Source organism: Leptidea sinapis, chromosome 25 (genome assembly GCF_905404315.1).
Source record: "Leptidea sinapis chromosome 25, ilLepSina1.1, whole genome shotgun sequence".
NCBI lineage: Eukaryota > Metazoa > Arthropoda > Insecta > Lepidoptera > Pieridae > Leptidea > Leptidea sinapis.
Genome location: NC_066289.1, coordinates 8641951 through 8657862, shown reverse-complemented (window position 1 = coordinate 8657862; position 15912 = coordinate 8641951). Strand labels below are relative to the sequence as shown.

The following is a 15912-nucleotide window of genomic DNA, read 5'->3' as shown; positions in this document are numbered from 1 at the left end:
CATTACGATGCAAGTGCGCAAAGTAGGTCGTTCCCGCACGAGCGAAGCGAGTTCAGGATTACCTTCGTACGCACGAGTATCGTATACTATTTTTCCTATTAAGTTGCGCAAAGTTCGACCACTATAATTATTTTCAAACATTCTCGCACGCTCACTACATTCCCGCACGCTCAGCTACTTTCCCGCACGCTCTGTTCAACGTGTGGGAAAGTGGTACTTTGCGATCGCAAATGCATGCGCAAAATCGAACTTTGCGCACGATGTTTGGATATATATTATTTTCTAAAGATTTAATGTGATTGAGGTCTTTTTTGAATAACAAAGTAAAATTACATGTAAAAACAGTTTTGTGCTGAATTTCACCATTTGAAATTCTGACTCTTGTTTTTTAAAATGTAAAAAACAACGTCAACAATAAATTGAATTATTAAGGGTCTGTTTCACAATGTAAAAATAGCGAATTATCAAAGTTCGTTAAACAGAGTTTTTATAAGTCGGGGTAAAGCCTTTACGGTTATAGTATTTAAAAACTTTTTGTTACTGAATGATTTTGATGACATAAGAAAGTTAGTAAAATTTTGTTTCCGGCTATTTTTTATTTTGTTTTTCTGTGTGTCAAAATGAGTGAAACTAATGAAAAAATCGATACATTTTACAGTTGTTTAAAGAAAAGTGCAAGCGAATGAGGTATACTATAAAACTAGGAATTATGAATAATGCGAAATTGTATACGACATAAAAATATGCTTCTGCGTTCTTGTATGCTTTTTTCATATTTTAAAACTACTACTACTATCGGTTTAACAACACCTACGGCTTATCGTCGGTTTATACAGACCTAATGCTAAAGTTCAGGCGTTACTTTGCGGAAATCTATATAATTATAGTTTCTTCTTAGTATTTCTTCTACACGAGGCATCCTCAGGACGTGTTGTCTCGCCAAAATCTGGCACGAGACTCAATCTCTCCCAATCAGTCTCGTGCCAGAGTCAGTCTGGTGCCAGAGTCAGTCTGGTGCCAGAGTCAGTCTCGCGCCAGATTTTGGCGAGACAACACGTCCTGAGGATTGCTCGTGTAGAGGCGAAACACGTGTCGAATTGTTTAAAGACAAATATTGGCGGAATTAACACTAAAGAAAACTCAAATCATTTGTATAAATATAGATTTCCGCAAAGTAACGCCTACTTCAATAAATTTTCTTGATCATGATAGTCATAATAAAACACACAGACCTAAAAGCGCACTCATACCAAAGTAAATAGTTGAACTAAACAACATCCATTCTATTATAATATGTAATTCATATTCCGTTTGTATGCTTGGAATGTTTAGCACGAAGTCCCCGATATTGAATAACTTTGCTCATAGGCCCAATAATAAACTTTAATAATGTTTATTTTGCGCTACGGGTTCGGTTTTATATACCAAGATCAACAAGCATTACCTACAAACATTACCCTTTTATACTCTCCTGAATTATTGTTGTTATAAACGACATAATATAAGATTCTATCTTAAGTATTTATATGTATAAAAATAGATCCATATATCACACATGTAGGATAGTTTATAAAAAGGTTGCAAGGTTGTACCAGGAAACTTTGAGTGGACTGTATTTAATAACGGGTTACTCAGATGAACAGAAAAGGAATAGTAGGAATTAAGGGGAAAACTAGTTCACTTCTTCTTCAAGACCTTGGGTTATTCTATATTCGCCTGAGTGTACGAACCACAACATATATTCGCGGGACGGCTAACAATGAAATTACTACGATCTCACGTAAGAAAATCAACAGGAATGCTAGGATTTCCTGAATTTTTGTTAATAAGATGCGTTGCTCAACCTTGACAGAATTTGTCAATAAGTTAATTAGTCAGACGAACATACATATCACACCTCGCGGGTTTTGCATAGATTGTATAATTTCTTGTTGGATACTTAGAAAATAGTATTATGGGTTTGCTATGCGTATGGTGAGATTCGTAAGAAGGAACTTACATGTTTAAACATTAAATAATAATATTAATAATTTATCTTGCCTATATCAATACGCTACTTCACTTGTATAATATGAAACAACCCTAAGGTCTAGCAGATTTCAATAGTAAATAGTACAAATAAAATTCCAAGGAGTGTGACTCGTTACTTTGTCAGTTAACTTTGCCTTCGCAAAACATATACAATCAGCAATTATTATAATAGACCGACATTAATCCAATGATAAAAGCTTGTTATCTGAACAAATACGCCCATGTATTGAGTAATTGAATAGAATATTCATAGACCAGCCCCTTGTACAAAATAATATGAACCTTGAATTCTTGGTTGGATTGAACAAATTGTTCCAGTATCCAAAAATGTGTCAAGGCTTTAAAGCCGGTATGTTCTATGTTGATTGATGAGCACCAGAAATATGCACAAGGTTCCTTGCGTATTTTTGAGAATAGAAAAATGTTTAGCTATTTGATGCTAATCAAAATCGCTGTAACGTTAAAAGGTGAAACAGCAAAAATCCATTTCTCAATAACTAAGGGTTGTTAAAAAGCTAGGAGACAGAAGCTTTTAAGCATTTGGCGCCGATGCATTTTTCATGTTTAACGACGTCGCTTGGTTTACATAATGGCCGGTACGGACACGAAAATATTACATAGGTCCTCGAAACTATCATGAGTTCATTATTGGAGAAGGACATGTCTGCAGAGCAATGTTTGCAGATTCAATACCGTTAGAATGATAGCATTTCGTATATTGTTGTTCGAGTATATTCTGGGCATTGGGATGTTCAGTACATAAATATGGACGCGGCAAAATGTTCTAAAAGTATTTTTTTATGAAAATAAAGGAAATTTTATTGAATCCATAATTATATAAACGATTTGAGTTTTCTTCAACAACAACAATTCGACACGTGTTTCGCCTCTACACGAGGCATCCTCAGGACGTGTCGAATCGTTTAAAGACAAATATTAGCGGAATTAACTCTGAAGAAAACTCAAATCATTTATATGAAAATAAAGGACTATACGAGCAGGACTTTCAGCTGATGGTAATTGATACGCCCTACCCATTACAATGCAGTGCCACTCAGGATTCTTGAAAAACCCAAAAATTCTAACGGCATTAGATACAATTGCGCTCGTCACCTTGAGACATAAGATGTTAAGTCTCATTTGCTCAGTAATTACGTATCATTTAGATTATACTTGTTTGTCTTGAAATCTTAACAAGAACTCTAATGATTTTACTTAATTTAATATACAGGGATGTTTTCGATAATAACTTTTTATCCTTCTCTTATCACGCTCTCTATCTCTCTTACCCACTTCGTTGCACCGCGCCAATGTGAAGGACGGAAGCAGTCCTTTGCCAATGCTTTCACGGTTCGCGCACACTTCTGATAGGAACTGAACCCGTTTTGCCCGCAAATTATCGCGCCGTCAGACTGTTGACTAATGTGAATTCAGCTCACTTCGTCCATTTTGCGTATTTCCAATTGCATTATACGGTTTGTTAATGTGGCGATATGCTGCAGATATTCATAGTGTTTATGTGCTGCAAATGAGAGCTATTAGAACAATTTATAATATGCGACCAAGAGACTCATGTGGGGAAATATTAAAGCTTAAAAAAATATTACTATTCCCTCACAATACATTGTATATATCTTAATATATATAAATTATGTGACACTTTGTTTGTCCGCGATGGACTACTAAACTAATGAACAGTAAATGGGGATTACTTCATGGAGTGCAGTTTGGTCCAACTTGAGAGATATGATAGTTTTTATTTCGATTTAGGACCAATATTTTTTTTATTTCTAATATATGTTTTGTATTAACATATTTTCTATGAGATAATTTATTGACGTGCGGCTTAGACAGTTCTGCTGTGAAACAATTTCGTTATAGCAACAGGAAACATATTTTACAAAATAATTTTTGATGTTATGAAATATTATTTTATTTATTATGTACAGAACAACGTCTGTCGGGTCAGCTGGTTTCTGTTGATAATATTACTGAATTTAAGAAAAATTGTGATTTGAATTCATCGAATTCAAGAAGAAAGAATAAACTGTACATGCTGTTTAATAAGTTAGCTAGAGTTAAGGGCTTCTTCATAGGTATAGGTATTCAAGTTCATAATAAAATACCCGACAGTACCTACTCCTGGCAAAATGTATTAAAGCTTCTCTTAAAAGAAGGCTACCTATATTATTGAACATTATACAACACATGGTTATCATTATATAAGGCATGGTTTTTATCTGGTTCTGCGCAGGCCACCTATCACTACAGATTTTGATGCGGTTTTTTTAATAGATAGAGTGATTGAAGTGGAAGGTTTATATGTATAATAACATCCGAAAATATTGTATAAGAAAAAAAAAGAAAAAGAAATACTGTTATTTTTCAGGTTTCTAATGTGATGTCGTAAATAATTACATTTTTTCGGAAAAAAGCCCTACATTATTTTGATAACAAAATAATGTACTAAGTATTGTACACATTGAAAAGGTCTACTGAAAACTCCGCTATGGTATATGTCTATCTATGGATATCCCACAATAACATTTTTTTGTCATTTACTTTTTACGACAAATAATGTCAAATTTTCGAAGCGATTTTAACCAATACAGCATTAAACCTTATCTAATTAAACACCTTGAATACATTGTTGATATAACATAGATTTGGCATATGTTTTAAATGAATATTTTAGAAGATATTACAGATTGAAAAATTGCGTGACATAGCGTTTGCGGCGAATAAATCAAAACTACTGGATTGGTTTTAATCATTTTTTCAGTGAATGACATAGGCTATATATATATATATTTTATACCCGTGCAAAGCCGGAGCGGGCCGCTAGTAATTGTATAAAATAATATTTAGTAGTCTTGCCGCCAATTGCAAAAAGCACATTCAAAGTTAATGTTTCAAGATTATATCACATGCTATTTGACTGTCAAAATGAAAAAGAAAGTGACGGTATTATATTTCATGAAACATTAACTTAAAGGATGCTTTGTGCTACGGGTGATAAGTTGTAATATAATTTAAACGATAGGCTGTCATGGCCCCGTGTCAAAGCCTCTTTACGGAGTGATATGGCTTCGTAACGTTTATAAAGTGTTATTGCAATATGTAATTGTCACACCTTATGATAAATAAAGATATTTATTTTCTATTTTATTCTAAAATGAAATAAAACCTATGTATGACCGATGATGTTCCAAAATAAAAGGGAACAGGGAAGCAGCCCTGTCAACTATTGAAATAAATCCATATGTCAACTGCGCGTGATTTATCCCGTTAAGCCGCGTTGAGCTGAGCTATGGTGACAAATTGATGAACAAACGACGATTCATTTGAAACATACGTATGTGACAACGATCTGTGTGTATCAGTTACACTGGGATCAATGACTGACCGCGTATGTTTGCGTTACTCGTCTTCCCTCGACGTTTTTTTGCCACAATATAGCTAAGTTCATATGGCCGCGCGGCACCGCGCGCCGACGCGCGATGTGAGAGTTCACATGACAGGGTATATACGAGCGCCAGTCTGGCATTAACATTGATATACAATGGACGTGGAGGAGGCAATTTGCTTGTGGATTTTATATAGAAGACTGAGACGTCGCAGAAGACGACAAAGGCGATACTGGGTGCATCCAATATTAAGTGACAGACTTTCTTCAAGCCTGTTTGTCACCTTATACCCTAAGTTGAGGTTACATGAAGAAATTTTTTTTAATTATTTCCGTATGTCAGTTGCAACCTTTGATTTTTTATACGATTTCATTGAAAATGATTTAAAATCCAGTGAAAATGCTGTAAGATATTGCATATCACCAAAAGAAAAACTCATTGTAACATTGCGGTAAGTTAACTGTTTATTAATCATAATCACAGTAAAAATTATAAAAAATAAGAAATTATGAGCGAGGCTTCTTGGCAAATTAACTTTTAGTTTAATTGAACAGATCTAATTCTTGAGAATCTTCGTATGACGGGTCACAAGTAACATCACCCGGGGGTGATGTTGCTTGCGATGAACTTGTGGGAGGTGAAGTGTATGAACTAGTTGTATAGCCATATTGTGTTGATTCTCTATCAGAGTACTGCATTGGGTTGCTATATTGAGAACTTTGAAATGAAGCATGATAGTTTCTGGGTGGTCGTTGTGAGCTATATGAAGTAGACGGGTAGTTAAAATCTTCAAGTGGCTGTGCTCGTGTAGCTTGGTATCGTTCTAATAAATTATAAATTTCAATTTTCAGTTTTAAACGCCGGTTTTCAGGAACTTTTTTTATTTCCCTAACCAATGAAAGACAAAATAATTTATCTTCATCGTCATCTTTCTTTTCTGCTGCATTATTATTTCGAGTATTTATGCTTTGTTGTAAAAGATTTGCAAAATGTTCATCGGCAGGGTGAAGTTTGAATTTTTTCCGGGGCACATTTTCTGTTGAAGCTTGAACGCCGCTGCTGTTAACTGCACTATCCAAATCAGGATTCTCTGTAACTTCCGCAACATCAAGGCTGTTGTCAGTTTTTCGTTTCTGGACAACTTGTTTAAGAAATGACAATCTTTGGAAATACGAAAATGAAGATGGTGTTGATGCTGAGGAACCAGACTTCAAATGTTTTGTTTTCTTAAGTTCTTTTACATAGGCATCTCGTAAATTTTTCCATTTTTTTTGCAAAATCGATCCTAGAAAGTAAATAATTAATTATTAGTTTTCATTGCAAAACTATTGAAAAATGTTGTACGATACGGGTGCATAAAGAGTCCTTATGACCTACTCGTACTTTATGCAAATTGTACTTTGTGCACTTTAGGCTCACGTGCCACACTGTAAACACTCGCTATGAATGTGTTTTCTTTGTAGCACTTATTCAGTAAAGATTTCCTTAAAAGAAATAGACATAGACATAGAATTAGGAATAGGAATAGGAGTAGGAATAGGAGTAAGTAGGGGTAGGAATAGGTATGGGAATAGGAATTTGACGAGGAATAGGAGTAGGAATAGAAATGGAATATTTATCGTGGCACGTGAGCATATGCACTTTATGCTCGCGTGCCACACTGTAAACACTCGCTATGCTTGTGTTTTCACTGTAGCACTTATTCGGTAAAGATCTACTTTATGCACGTGTATCTTAAATAACTATTATGTTACAGGTACCTAGCAACTGGTTCTTCATTTGCAGAGTTACAATATGGTTATAAAATTGGCAAGTCTACGATATCGGGTATAATTAAGCAAGTGTGCCAAGTTTTTTGGAGAAATTTAAAAACTTTGGTCATGAGTCCACCAACAAAAGAAATCTGGACACAAATATCTATACAATTTGAAAATAAAGCATATTTTCCAAATTGTGTTGGAGCGTTGGACGGCAAACACGTTCGTTTAATACAGCCACCAGAATCAGGATCAATGTATTACAATTATAAACACTTTTTCTCATTAGTTTTAATGGCTTTATGTGATGCTAACTATTGCTTCATATGGATAGACGTTGGAGCTTACGGAAAAGACAGTGATTCGGGTGTTTTCAAGGAAACGTCATTATTCAAAAAACTCTCAGAAAATTCGTTGAACTTACCAGAGCCTAGATCTATCACAAATAATGAGAGCGATGCATTTAAACTACCATACGTAATTGTAGCTGACGAGGCTTTCGCTATGACTAAAAATTTGATGAGACCCTATGGTGGTAAAATGTTGTCAAAAGAAAAAAAAAATATTTAACTACCGCCTTTCTTTAGCACGAAGGTATGTCGAATGTACATTTGGCATAATGTGTAACAAGTGGCGTATCTTACACCGGCCAATAGACGTGAAGATAGATTTTGCTGTTGATATCGTCAAAGCTATTTGTGTTTTACATAACTTGGTAAGGATGAGAGATGGTATAAATCAGGATGATATGATCAATCCAGCGCCATTACCTAATGTGAATCCAACTAACAGTGGACGAGCAATCCATGAAGTAGATAATATTCGAACTAAATTCACAAATTATTTTGTTACTGAAGGTAAATTAGATTGGCAAGATAAAATGGTGTAATAGGTGATGATTTTATAAAACTTATTTTAAATAAATAAAACTAATTAAAAAACAACTTACCCAAATTTTTCTTTTTTTCTTCGGAATCATCATTTTTGCAAAAAATTAAAACTAGTTCTTCCCAAGACCTTCTTTTTAATATTTTATTTGAATAATCCTTAGAGTTAAGATTCCAAATCGCATCTCTTTTTTCGATTTCGTCGATAAGCAAATCGATAGGCACAATGTCATCTTCGGTACTCATTGCATCGATCTATGTGTCTTTCCGTCTCAAGGCGCGCGGATCAACTGAACAGGTCGATACAGGTTTGAAATACTTGGGCCGCGCGGCAGCGCGCGGTTCTAGATCTTGCGCGCGGGTCAGAGCGCGCCGCGCGTTGGCGTGCGGTACCGCGCGGTAATGTAGACGATAATTATCGTTTATATTGATCTTGTGCCGCGCGGTTCGTAGTTCCGCGCGGTACCGCGCGGCCATATGAACTTAGCCTTAAACGCCATATAAATTTGCAAACTTTGTCGAGTCCGAATTAGTTAAAGCTGAGCTTACAAAATACTTATATATACTTTTACTAGTGGGAGGCTCCTTTGCGCCGGAAGCCAGCTAGATTATGGGTACCACAACGGCGCCTATTTCTGCCGTGAAGCAGTAATGTGTAAACATTACTGTGTTTCGGTCTGAACACGAATCAAACGTTGGTTATAATTAACGAGAATCATAAGAGCTGACTAAGTTCGATAAAATTTCATCCACATCGAATCATATTACTCTTCCTTGGTAATTCTTTTTTTTTTATGGAATAGGAGGACAAACGGGCGTACGGATCACCTGTTGTTAAGTGATCACCGCCGCCCACAATCTCTTGCAACACCAAAGGAATCACAGGAGCGTTGCCAGCCTTTAATTTTACTCATGAAAATTAAGGGATAATTTAAAGCATAGATAAGATGCTCCTCAGACTATAGTCAATTTCATGAGTATCGATTTTGTTGCTTAGTCATTAAATTTAAATTTTCACAGTAACTCTCGTATGCAATAAAAAATGAGTATTATGTGACGTTATCCAATATCACGCGTGCGAGCGCTCTTGCCAACTGAGCCAACCGTTTGAGTGCAAATCTAAACAATTTGTTATGTTGAGAGATGTAATTAATCTCAGAAGTGAGGGTTAACATTTAAAAAATACTTAACAAGTTGCTTAGATTTGAAGGGCGACATCTCAAGTCAATTTCCTAATATGCAAATATTGGGGTTGACCAGTTTATCAACTGTAAAGTAGATCCTGTAGATGAAGCCATAACCTGAGAGTTGGACAAAGCACACAAGATTTTATAAACGATATGTAACTCGAACGGTTGGCTCATTTACAAAGAGCGCTCGCACGGAACGCGAGAGGTCGCCGGTTCGAGTCCCGTATTGTTCATAAAATTTTGTTTTCAGTTTTATTTGTGTAATAAATTCATTTCTCCTGACTATCAGCGTTAAAACAAAAATCCTTCGAACACTGAAATTTAGGAGAGTTTATAAAGAATCTGTCAGAAATTATAATTTGTGGGAAATTATTTGAGAGACTGTTGAATTAATGAAAATGAAACAATATTCTTAGGAGACAAATCAATGGGAAAATGCAAATCATTGTTGAAGGCACATCACGCATACCTGAAATCGTATCACGTTCTACCCTCATCAAAGTTGAGTATCTCTCACCGCTGCTCAGAGATACGGTTGACTTACCGCAGAGTAGATACACCTCAGAAGAATGTTTAGTGGCAAAAGTTACATGTAACACAATTTTAATGCGAATAAGTGGTACATAAATTACAAAAGTTTTGTTAGCTTATTTTACCGTCACTACTTTTCTATGTAATTAATTGCCCTTCATTAAACAGGCTATTTATTCATTTATTCGAAAGGTTTACATAATTAATAAGGGTGATATTTGATTAACAAATATCTGACTGCGAAAATTTTCATTATTAAACAAAATTAACGTATTAAAATATCTTGAATTTATATATGTCGTAACACGGAACGCCAGCGCCATCTGTCGTGTCGTTACACGGAATGCCAGCGCCATCTGTTGGCGTTCGATGGAGTCAACGTTCCCCCGGCCGAGAGGAGCGCACTTCACTTCTTGTGTAACGGTCGGCCCGAGCGGTCGAACTTGAACCATCGCGCGTTCCATATATCCCATAGTGTGTTTATTTAAAGTGATTCTACATTATAATTTGATTGTGTGAATAAGTTTGTTCCGTACACTGACTTTACCCATCGACGCCCACTGCTAGGAGTCTAGTAGTATGGACCTATGCTAAGGACGGTGACCCTCTTCCGCCGTTATATATATGAATGTATTCATTTATTTTTATGCATGAATATATGTAATATTAGGGTAGGTTTTTGAACTTACCCGAATGCATAGAGTTAGTCTCATACTCATTTTAAATTGGATACATCACCTTACAAACTAATTTGTTATGTATATTACAGTCATTGTAAAATACTCGATTTGATTGAAAAGAGTGGCCATTGAGTTTCTTGTATATTCTTCTCACGGGCTCAACTTTTTACGAACATAATATGCAAAATTCAGTAATTTAAAAGAAATATTTGTAGTGACGTTTCAATAGCGCTTAGTTTAAGCCTCTTTGAATAATGTTTATCTCACTTTGACTTGATTTTGAATTTAAATATATAACGGTCGCGAAAGCAGGACATTCAGCTGATGGTAATTGATACGACCTGCCCATTACAATGCAGTGCCACTCAGGATTCTTGAAAAACCCATAAATTCTGAGCGGCACTATAATTGCGCTCGTCACCTTGAGACATAAGATGTACTTTCTTTTGCCCTTTTAATTTCTTTTCATTTGCCCAGTAAATTCACGGCTCCCTTCGGACTGAAACGGAGTAATGCTTTACACATTACTGCTTCACGGCAGAAATAGGCACCGTTGTGGTACCCACCCTCTGTTTGTCTATACGCTAGTGTATTATAAGACTATGACTATGGGAGAAGGCTATTCGCGCTTTTTACAACCTTAGATTTTAAAGAATCATTGAGAGGAAAATTTATAGAAATTTATATTTTACCTGTTGCCTCTCAATATATTCTTGATAATGTTATGTATGTACATAGGCACATAAATTAGTGAATTTTCCAAAAACTGTCATAACTATAATGTTAACACCAGGTACAAATATAAATTTATGCCTACTACGCGGCTAAGTTGAGTTAGTAAGTCTTTCATGTGTAGATTTATATTATTCCTTTACATTAAGATTCCAGAAAATGATTAAAATAAAGGTTTTACGAAATTCAAAAGAATTGTTAAAAGTCGTTTATCTACACCCCTGCTTAAATTAAAGATTCTGAAACAGTTAGCTTATTGCCTACATTAAAACACCCAATGTCGTAATAACCATTACATCATCCAAACGAGTGTTGTAATGTTGTACTGAATTTCATAACAACACTCCTATGTTGTTTTTTCGATGCCTTCATGCGCAAAGAGTTTCAACAGACAGCCACATTCTTATTGCTCGATGCGTGGTATCTGTATGAATTTCAAAAAAAGAACATTTTCGTTTACGCGCGTTCCATACTACCAGAACGGCGCGCGCCGTAAAAAAAGTAGGTTATTCGAATCCCCGCCATTTTTCTTCGATATTTTTATTGTTTTGTTTACAAAAAATGAGCGGTTCATTTTAAACACTGCAAAAGAACATTATATTCGAGTGAATTTTAATTATTGCACTATACAAAATGTAAATTACTACTAAAATAAATAATTGTTTCATTAATACTTAGTTTATTTGGATATAATCAGTAATGAATGATATTAGGTTACTACTATGACTGGTGTTTTAATGTTAGCAGTAAGCTAACTGTTCCAGAATCTTTTAGAGGATTCATATTCTGGGTGTAGATAAAGTCTTGTATGCAACTGTTGATAATTAGGTATTAAAACACTCATGTGATACTATTATCACACTCGATACCTTTTAATAAAATTTATCATAAGAAAGAACAAGGTCGCTTGTATGAGAACTATAAAAAGTATATTAAAATAAAGTAAATATAAACAAAAACATACTTTCAGCTAACGATAATAACATTCAATTAATAATAATTTTAATTAACATATCAACAATACTAAATATTATATATAACATGCAAATAATATTGTAATGCATTCTTATAATATAATATTGTAGTTAAAAATTAAACCAAGTTGCTCTGTTGTATTTTTACTCTAAGCTGAATACATTTAAAATAGCATTGATGTTTGCGTCGTCGCGGTATACCTCCTTTTGTTCTCGAATTCAGGGATAAGTAAAGCAGTTTCATGACGACATTGCTAGCGATCCCATGCAACGTTGCTTAAGCTTACTGAAGTTCGTTATAGTGATGTCACAAAAATATCGAGATGATATTATGTTTTTATCATATTGCATCATCTCAGTATATAAAAATAGTGTCAAAACTTATATCGCAAACACTATTAAACTAAAAATCAGTTATTTTTATGTCTTTTTGTTTTCATTTATGTATAAAAACGTATTAGTTTGTCTACAGCTTTAAATATATAAATGACATTTTCCAGCCGCTACTATTTCCATTCTTATAGTCTACAAATGTCACTTGATTAAGATAATCGATAATAATAGAATGAGCTATATTTTAACACTCTTCATATCTGTACCCACTATGAAGCAGAATAGTAATATTCTATTTTGACAGCTTGTCGATAAAACCAAGTGAGCTGTCGCAGCACTAGTGCAAAACCTAATCGTTTGCAAGTGACAGGGCTTTCCACGCTGACATATAACACTTTAAACAATATTTCATTCACTAACATAAGACGCTCTTTCCCAGAACGATAAATTAAAACCATTTTAAATTCTTATAGAACATATTACGTATTCTTGTATCGTAAATTTATGGAGCTTTTAATGATGAAGGAGAAAAAAGTAGCTATTTCTAACATAAAATTTTTGTGATTGCTCACTATTGCTTTACATTACAATCATGACATTAATATAATGTATGTACTCTAAAATTTTCCAGAAATTGTGAAAAAAAAAATGAAAAATATATGTTAATTAATAATTGACGTATTACATACAAAGTAAATGTGTTGCAAAATTTTAAAGAAAAACAGGACTAAATAACTTTTTAAGATAATGAGGATGACAGTTGGACTCAGAAAGAAGTTATAAGGATGGTTTTTAATATCTTGTGGGTTCCCACTACGTTTGATACTGATTCCACAAGACAATACTATCGTTTCTGTTAAAGGCGTAGGATCTACGACGAAATTTAGTAATCTTGAAAAACCACTTAGAATTTTTTTTTTAATAAGGCATTCCTACATGAAAACCACGTATGCTTCCTAGGGATACATTAATTGTTATCCTAGCACCCTTGTAAGGAACGAGGGAGCTCCTTCCACACGCATTCCCTGCCTACTGAGCTATAAAGGTCCTGGGTTCGAACATTTTTATGATGAATATGTATGTTTGTTTCGAGTCATGGATGTATTTATGTATTTATCTTAAATGTTTAAATATATAATCTGAAATTCGGAAACGGCTCCAACGCTTTCAATAAAATTTAGTGTACAGGGGATTTCGGGTGCGATAAATCGATCTAGCTAGGATTCAATTTTAAAAAATGTAGTTTTTGCTACTATATACAAGACTATAATAGCTCAGATGAGACATTGGGTGTTCCGGAAAGAAGAAGATCCCGGTTCAAATCCAGATGTATTCTCAGATGTTTTTTTTTGTTCAAGTTTTGTACATTCTTAAACATCCACCCAAGGTCATACGGATATTGTATGTTTAAGTAAATATTTTGTATTAAATAGATCGTTGTCTTGTACCCATAGAACAGGCTATGCCTAGTTTGGGACAAGATAATTTGTGTTACGTTGTGTCAATATTTATTTATTTATTATTTATTTACCCTATCATGCAAGCTCATGCTCTTTTAGCCTTAGTAAACTAATCGGGCCCATCAGTACATCAATAAACAGTGGTATTATAATCATAGTTATATCTTAGATAGAACTTGTCAACTTTCATCGCCACAATGGCAATATATATCTAACAAAATCAACGGATTCTAGCACCGATTTATGATAATAAATACTTGTTTGACGATTTGACTTTCCTTCCAATGTATACCCGTATTTTCGTGTTAATTGACGCTACCAGGTCACAAACACATGGGTAAAACAACGCCTTCTCTATCGCATAAAAGTTTCAATTAATTCAAATTCATAAACGTCCGGCAAAAAACTTCACAATCTACTCTTTGTAAGATTATCATGGAAGATAAAAGCTCAAGATGAAATGGGCCCCTGAATAATAAAGTTACACTGTGATTATTTGGCACGAGCTGTGCTTAAGCAAAACAAAACCCGTGTCGGTTAGAATCCCCACAGGTATTCGTCGTGAAGTTTCCAGCGATACGGTTCTGAGCAATGCTTATGAGACGCGAGTACTTTTGCTTTTTTGTATTTTACTTATTCATTACAATTCTTATTTATTTTTAGCGTTGTTAGCTGAAATTAACAAATATTACCTTATTTTTTGACTGACTTAAAAAAGTAGGAGGTTCTCAATTCGTCGATATGTTTATTTATGTTTGTTACATCACTACCGACGTTTAATTACCGACTCCAAAAATGATAGTAATCGTAACTAGAATTAGAATTAATAAATTAGATTGTATAAAATACGCAATTATTTTTAAACTTTGTACAATATATTATATGTATTGTTTAGGAATAGTGTTTTTGAAGTCGATTGTTTTTGTTAAATACTTTTTTTTTATTTTTTTATGGTGGCAAATAGAAAATGATTACTTATATTGTACGGTACAAGATATTTTATAGAATAGGCAAATGGAATAGACTGGTATGCTCGTGCTGGTGCTGGTGTTTCAATTGGTCGATCCTATAATCGCGAATTAAGCTTTAACTGGTAATATTATGTTATTCTTAAGAATTATCGTATTTGTTAAGGTATACTTTGTAATAAAAAATTTTGATTTTCGTATATTTTTTTTACGTTAGCCTATTACCCTCTTCTTCAACCTTAATCTACCCAATACTGAGTAAGGATCTGAGTTTTCCACGTCCAGTCCCAGCCGCTCGCACCAAATCGTCCTTCCATCTTGCTGGCTATCTCGCAACATTTCTGAACCCCTTTCGTGGTCTCCACTGCAACAACTTTTTGCCCCATCTTCCATCGGACCTGCGACAAATAAAGCTCGCCCACTTCCACTTCTTAGAGGCTATGGTTTTTGCTATGCCAGTTAGTTGTTTTTATTCGATGTTTTTCTGCAACACCAGAGGAAACATGTAAGCAGTTCTGTGTTCTCACCAGAATACTGCGGGAAGAAGGATGCAAGGGGAATTTTGTACTATATTCTTATGTTACTACTAGATAGATACTAGTCTAGATAGGCATATGGATAACAAAATGATAGAGATTATTCTTTATACAAAGATCATTTAATTTTATTATGCGTCCTCCCATTTTAATATATGCTAAAACCTTTCACATACCTCAACACCGAACTTTTAGATGACTTTCAAAGTAACTCCAACAGTTCGTTTCCCGAAAGTACTTGATTCTCTTTGCATAATGTAAGTGCTCTTTGCGTCGTGTTAATGCGAGGCGTGACTGTACTAGAGAAATATGATATAGAGTTTAAATTTTATTAATTATGAATTAACAGAACCAACTTCTGTATATATCTTTTTGTGCATATAACGGAATCATTTAATTTTTTTTCAAACGACTTTGAAAAGGAGA

The 15912-nt window shown here is 34.4% G+C and overlaps 3 protein-coding genes and 1 long non-coding RNA gene across 5 annotated transcripts in view; 1 reads left to right on the top strand and 3 right to left on the bottom strand.

The window, feature by feature from the left end:
* The window catches only part of LOC126972003 (uncharacterized), a 577468-nt gene that overhangs the window by 40752 nt on the left and 520804 nt on the right, over positions 1 to 15912 (bottom strand). The window lies entirely within an intron of this gene.
* LOC126972005 (receptor-type tyrosine-protein phosphatase kappa) overlaps positions 1 to 15912 on the bottom strand; it is a 231125-nt gene that overhangs the window by 164862 nt on the left and 50351 nt on the right. The window lies entirely within an intron of this gene.
* LOC126972032 (uncharacterized) lies at positions 5740 to 8139 on the top strand. The gene is made up of 2 exons (XR_007731030.1): positions 5740 to 5889; positions 7195 to 8139. It is a non-coding gene; the product is annotated as an uncharacterized LOC126972032 (long non-coding RNA).
* Positions 5877 to 8571, bottom strand: LOC126972018 (uncharacterized). Its single transcript, XM_050818568.1, has 2 exons — positions 8145 to 8571; positions 5877 to 6723 (listed from the first exon to the last, which is right to left on the bottom strand). The coding sequence occupies exons 1-2, from the start codon at positions 8326 to 8328 to the stop codon at positions 5981 to 5983; spliced, it is 927 nt and encodes a 308-aa protein (XP_050674525.1). The 5' UTR covers positions 8329 to 8571; the 3' UTR covers positions 5877 to 5980.

Coding starts and splice junctions, on each gene's coding strand:
- LOC126972018 (XM_050818568.1), bottom strand. CDS start 8,328: ATGAGTACCGAAGATGACATTGTGCCTATCGATTTGCTTATCGACGAA. Junction 6,724..8,144: donor AGAAAAAAAGAAAAATTTGG/GTAAGTTGTTTT, acceptor TTTACTTTCTAG/GATCGATTTTGCAAAAAAAA.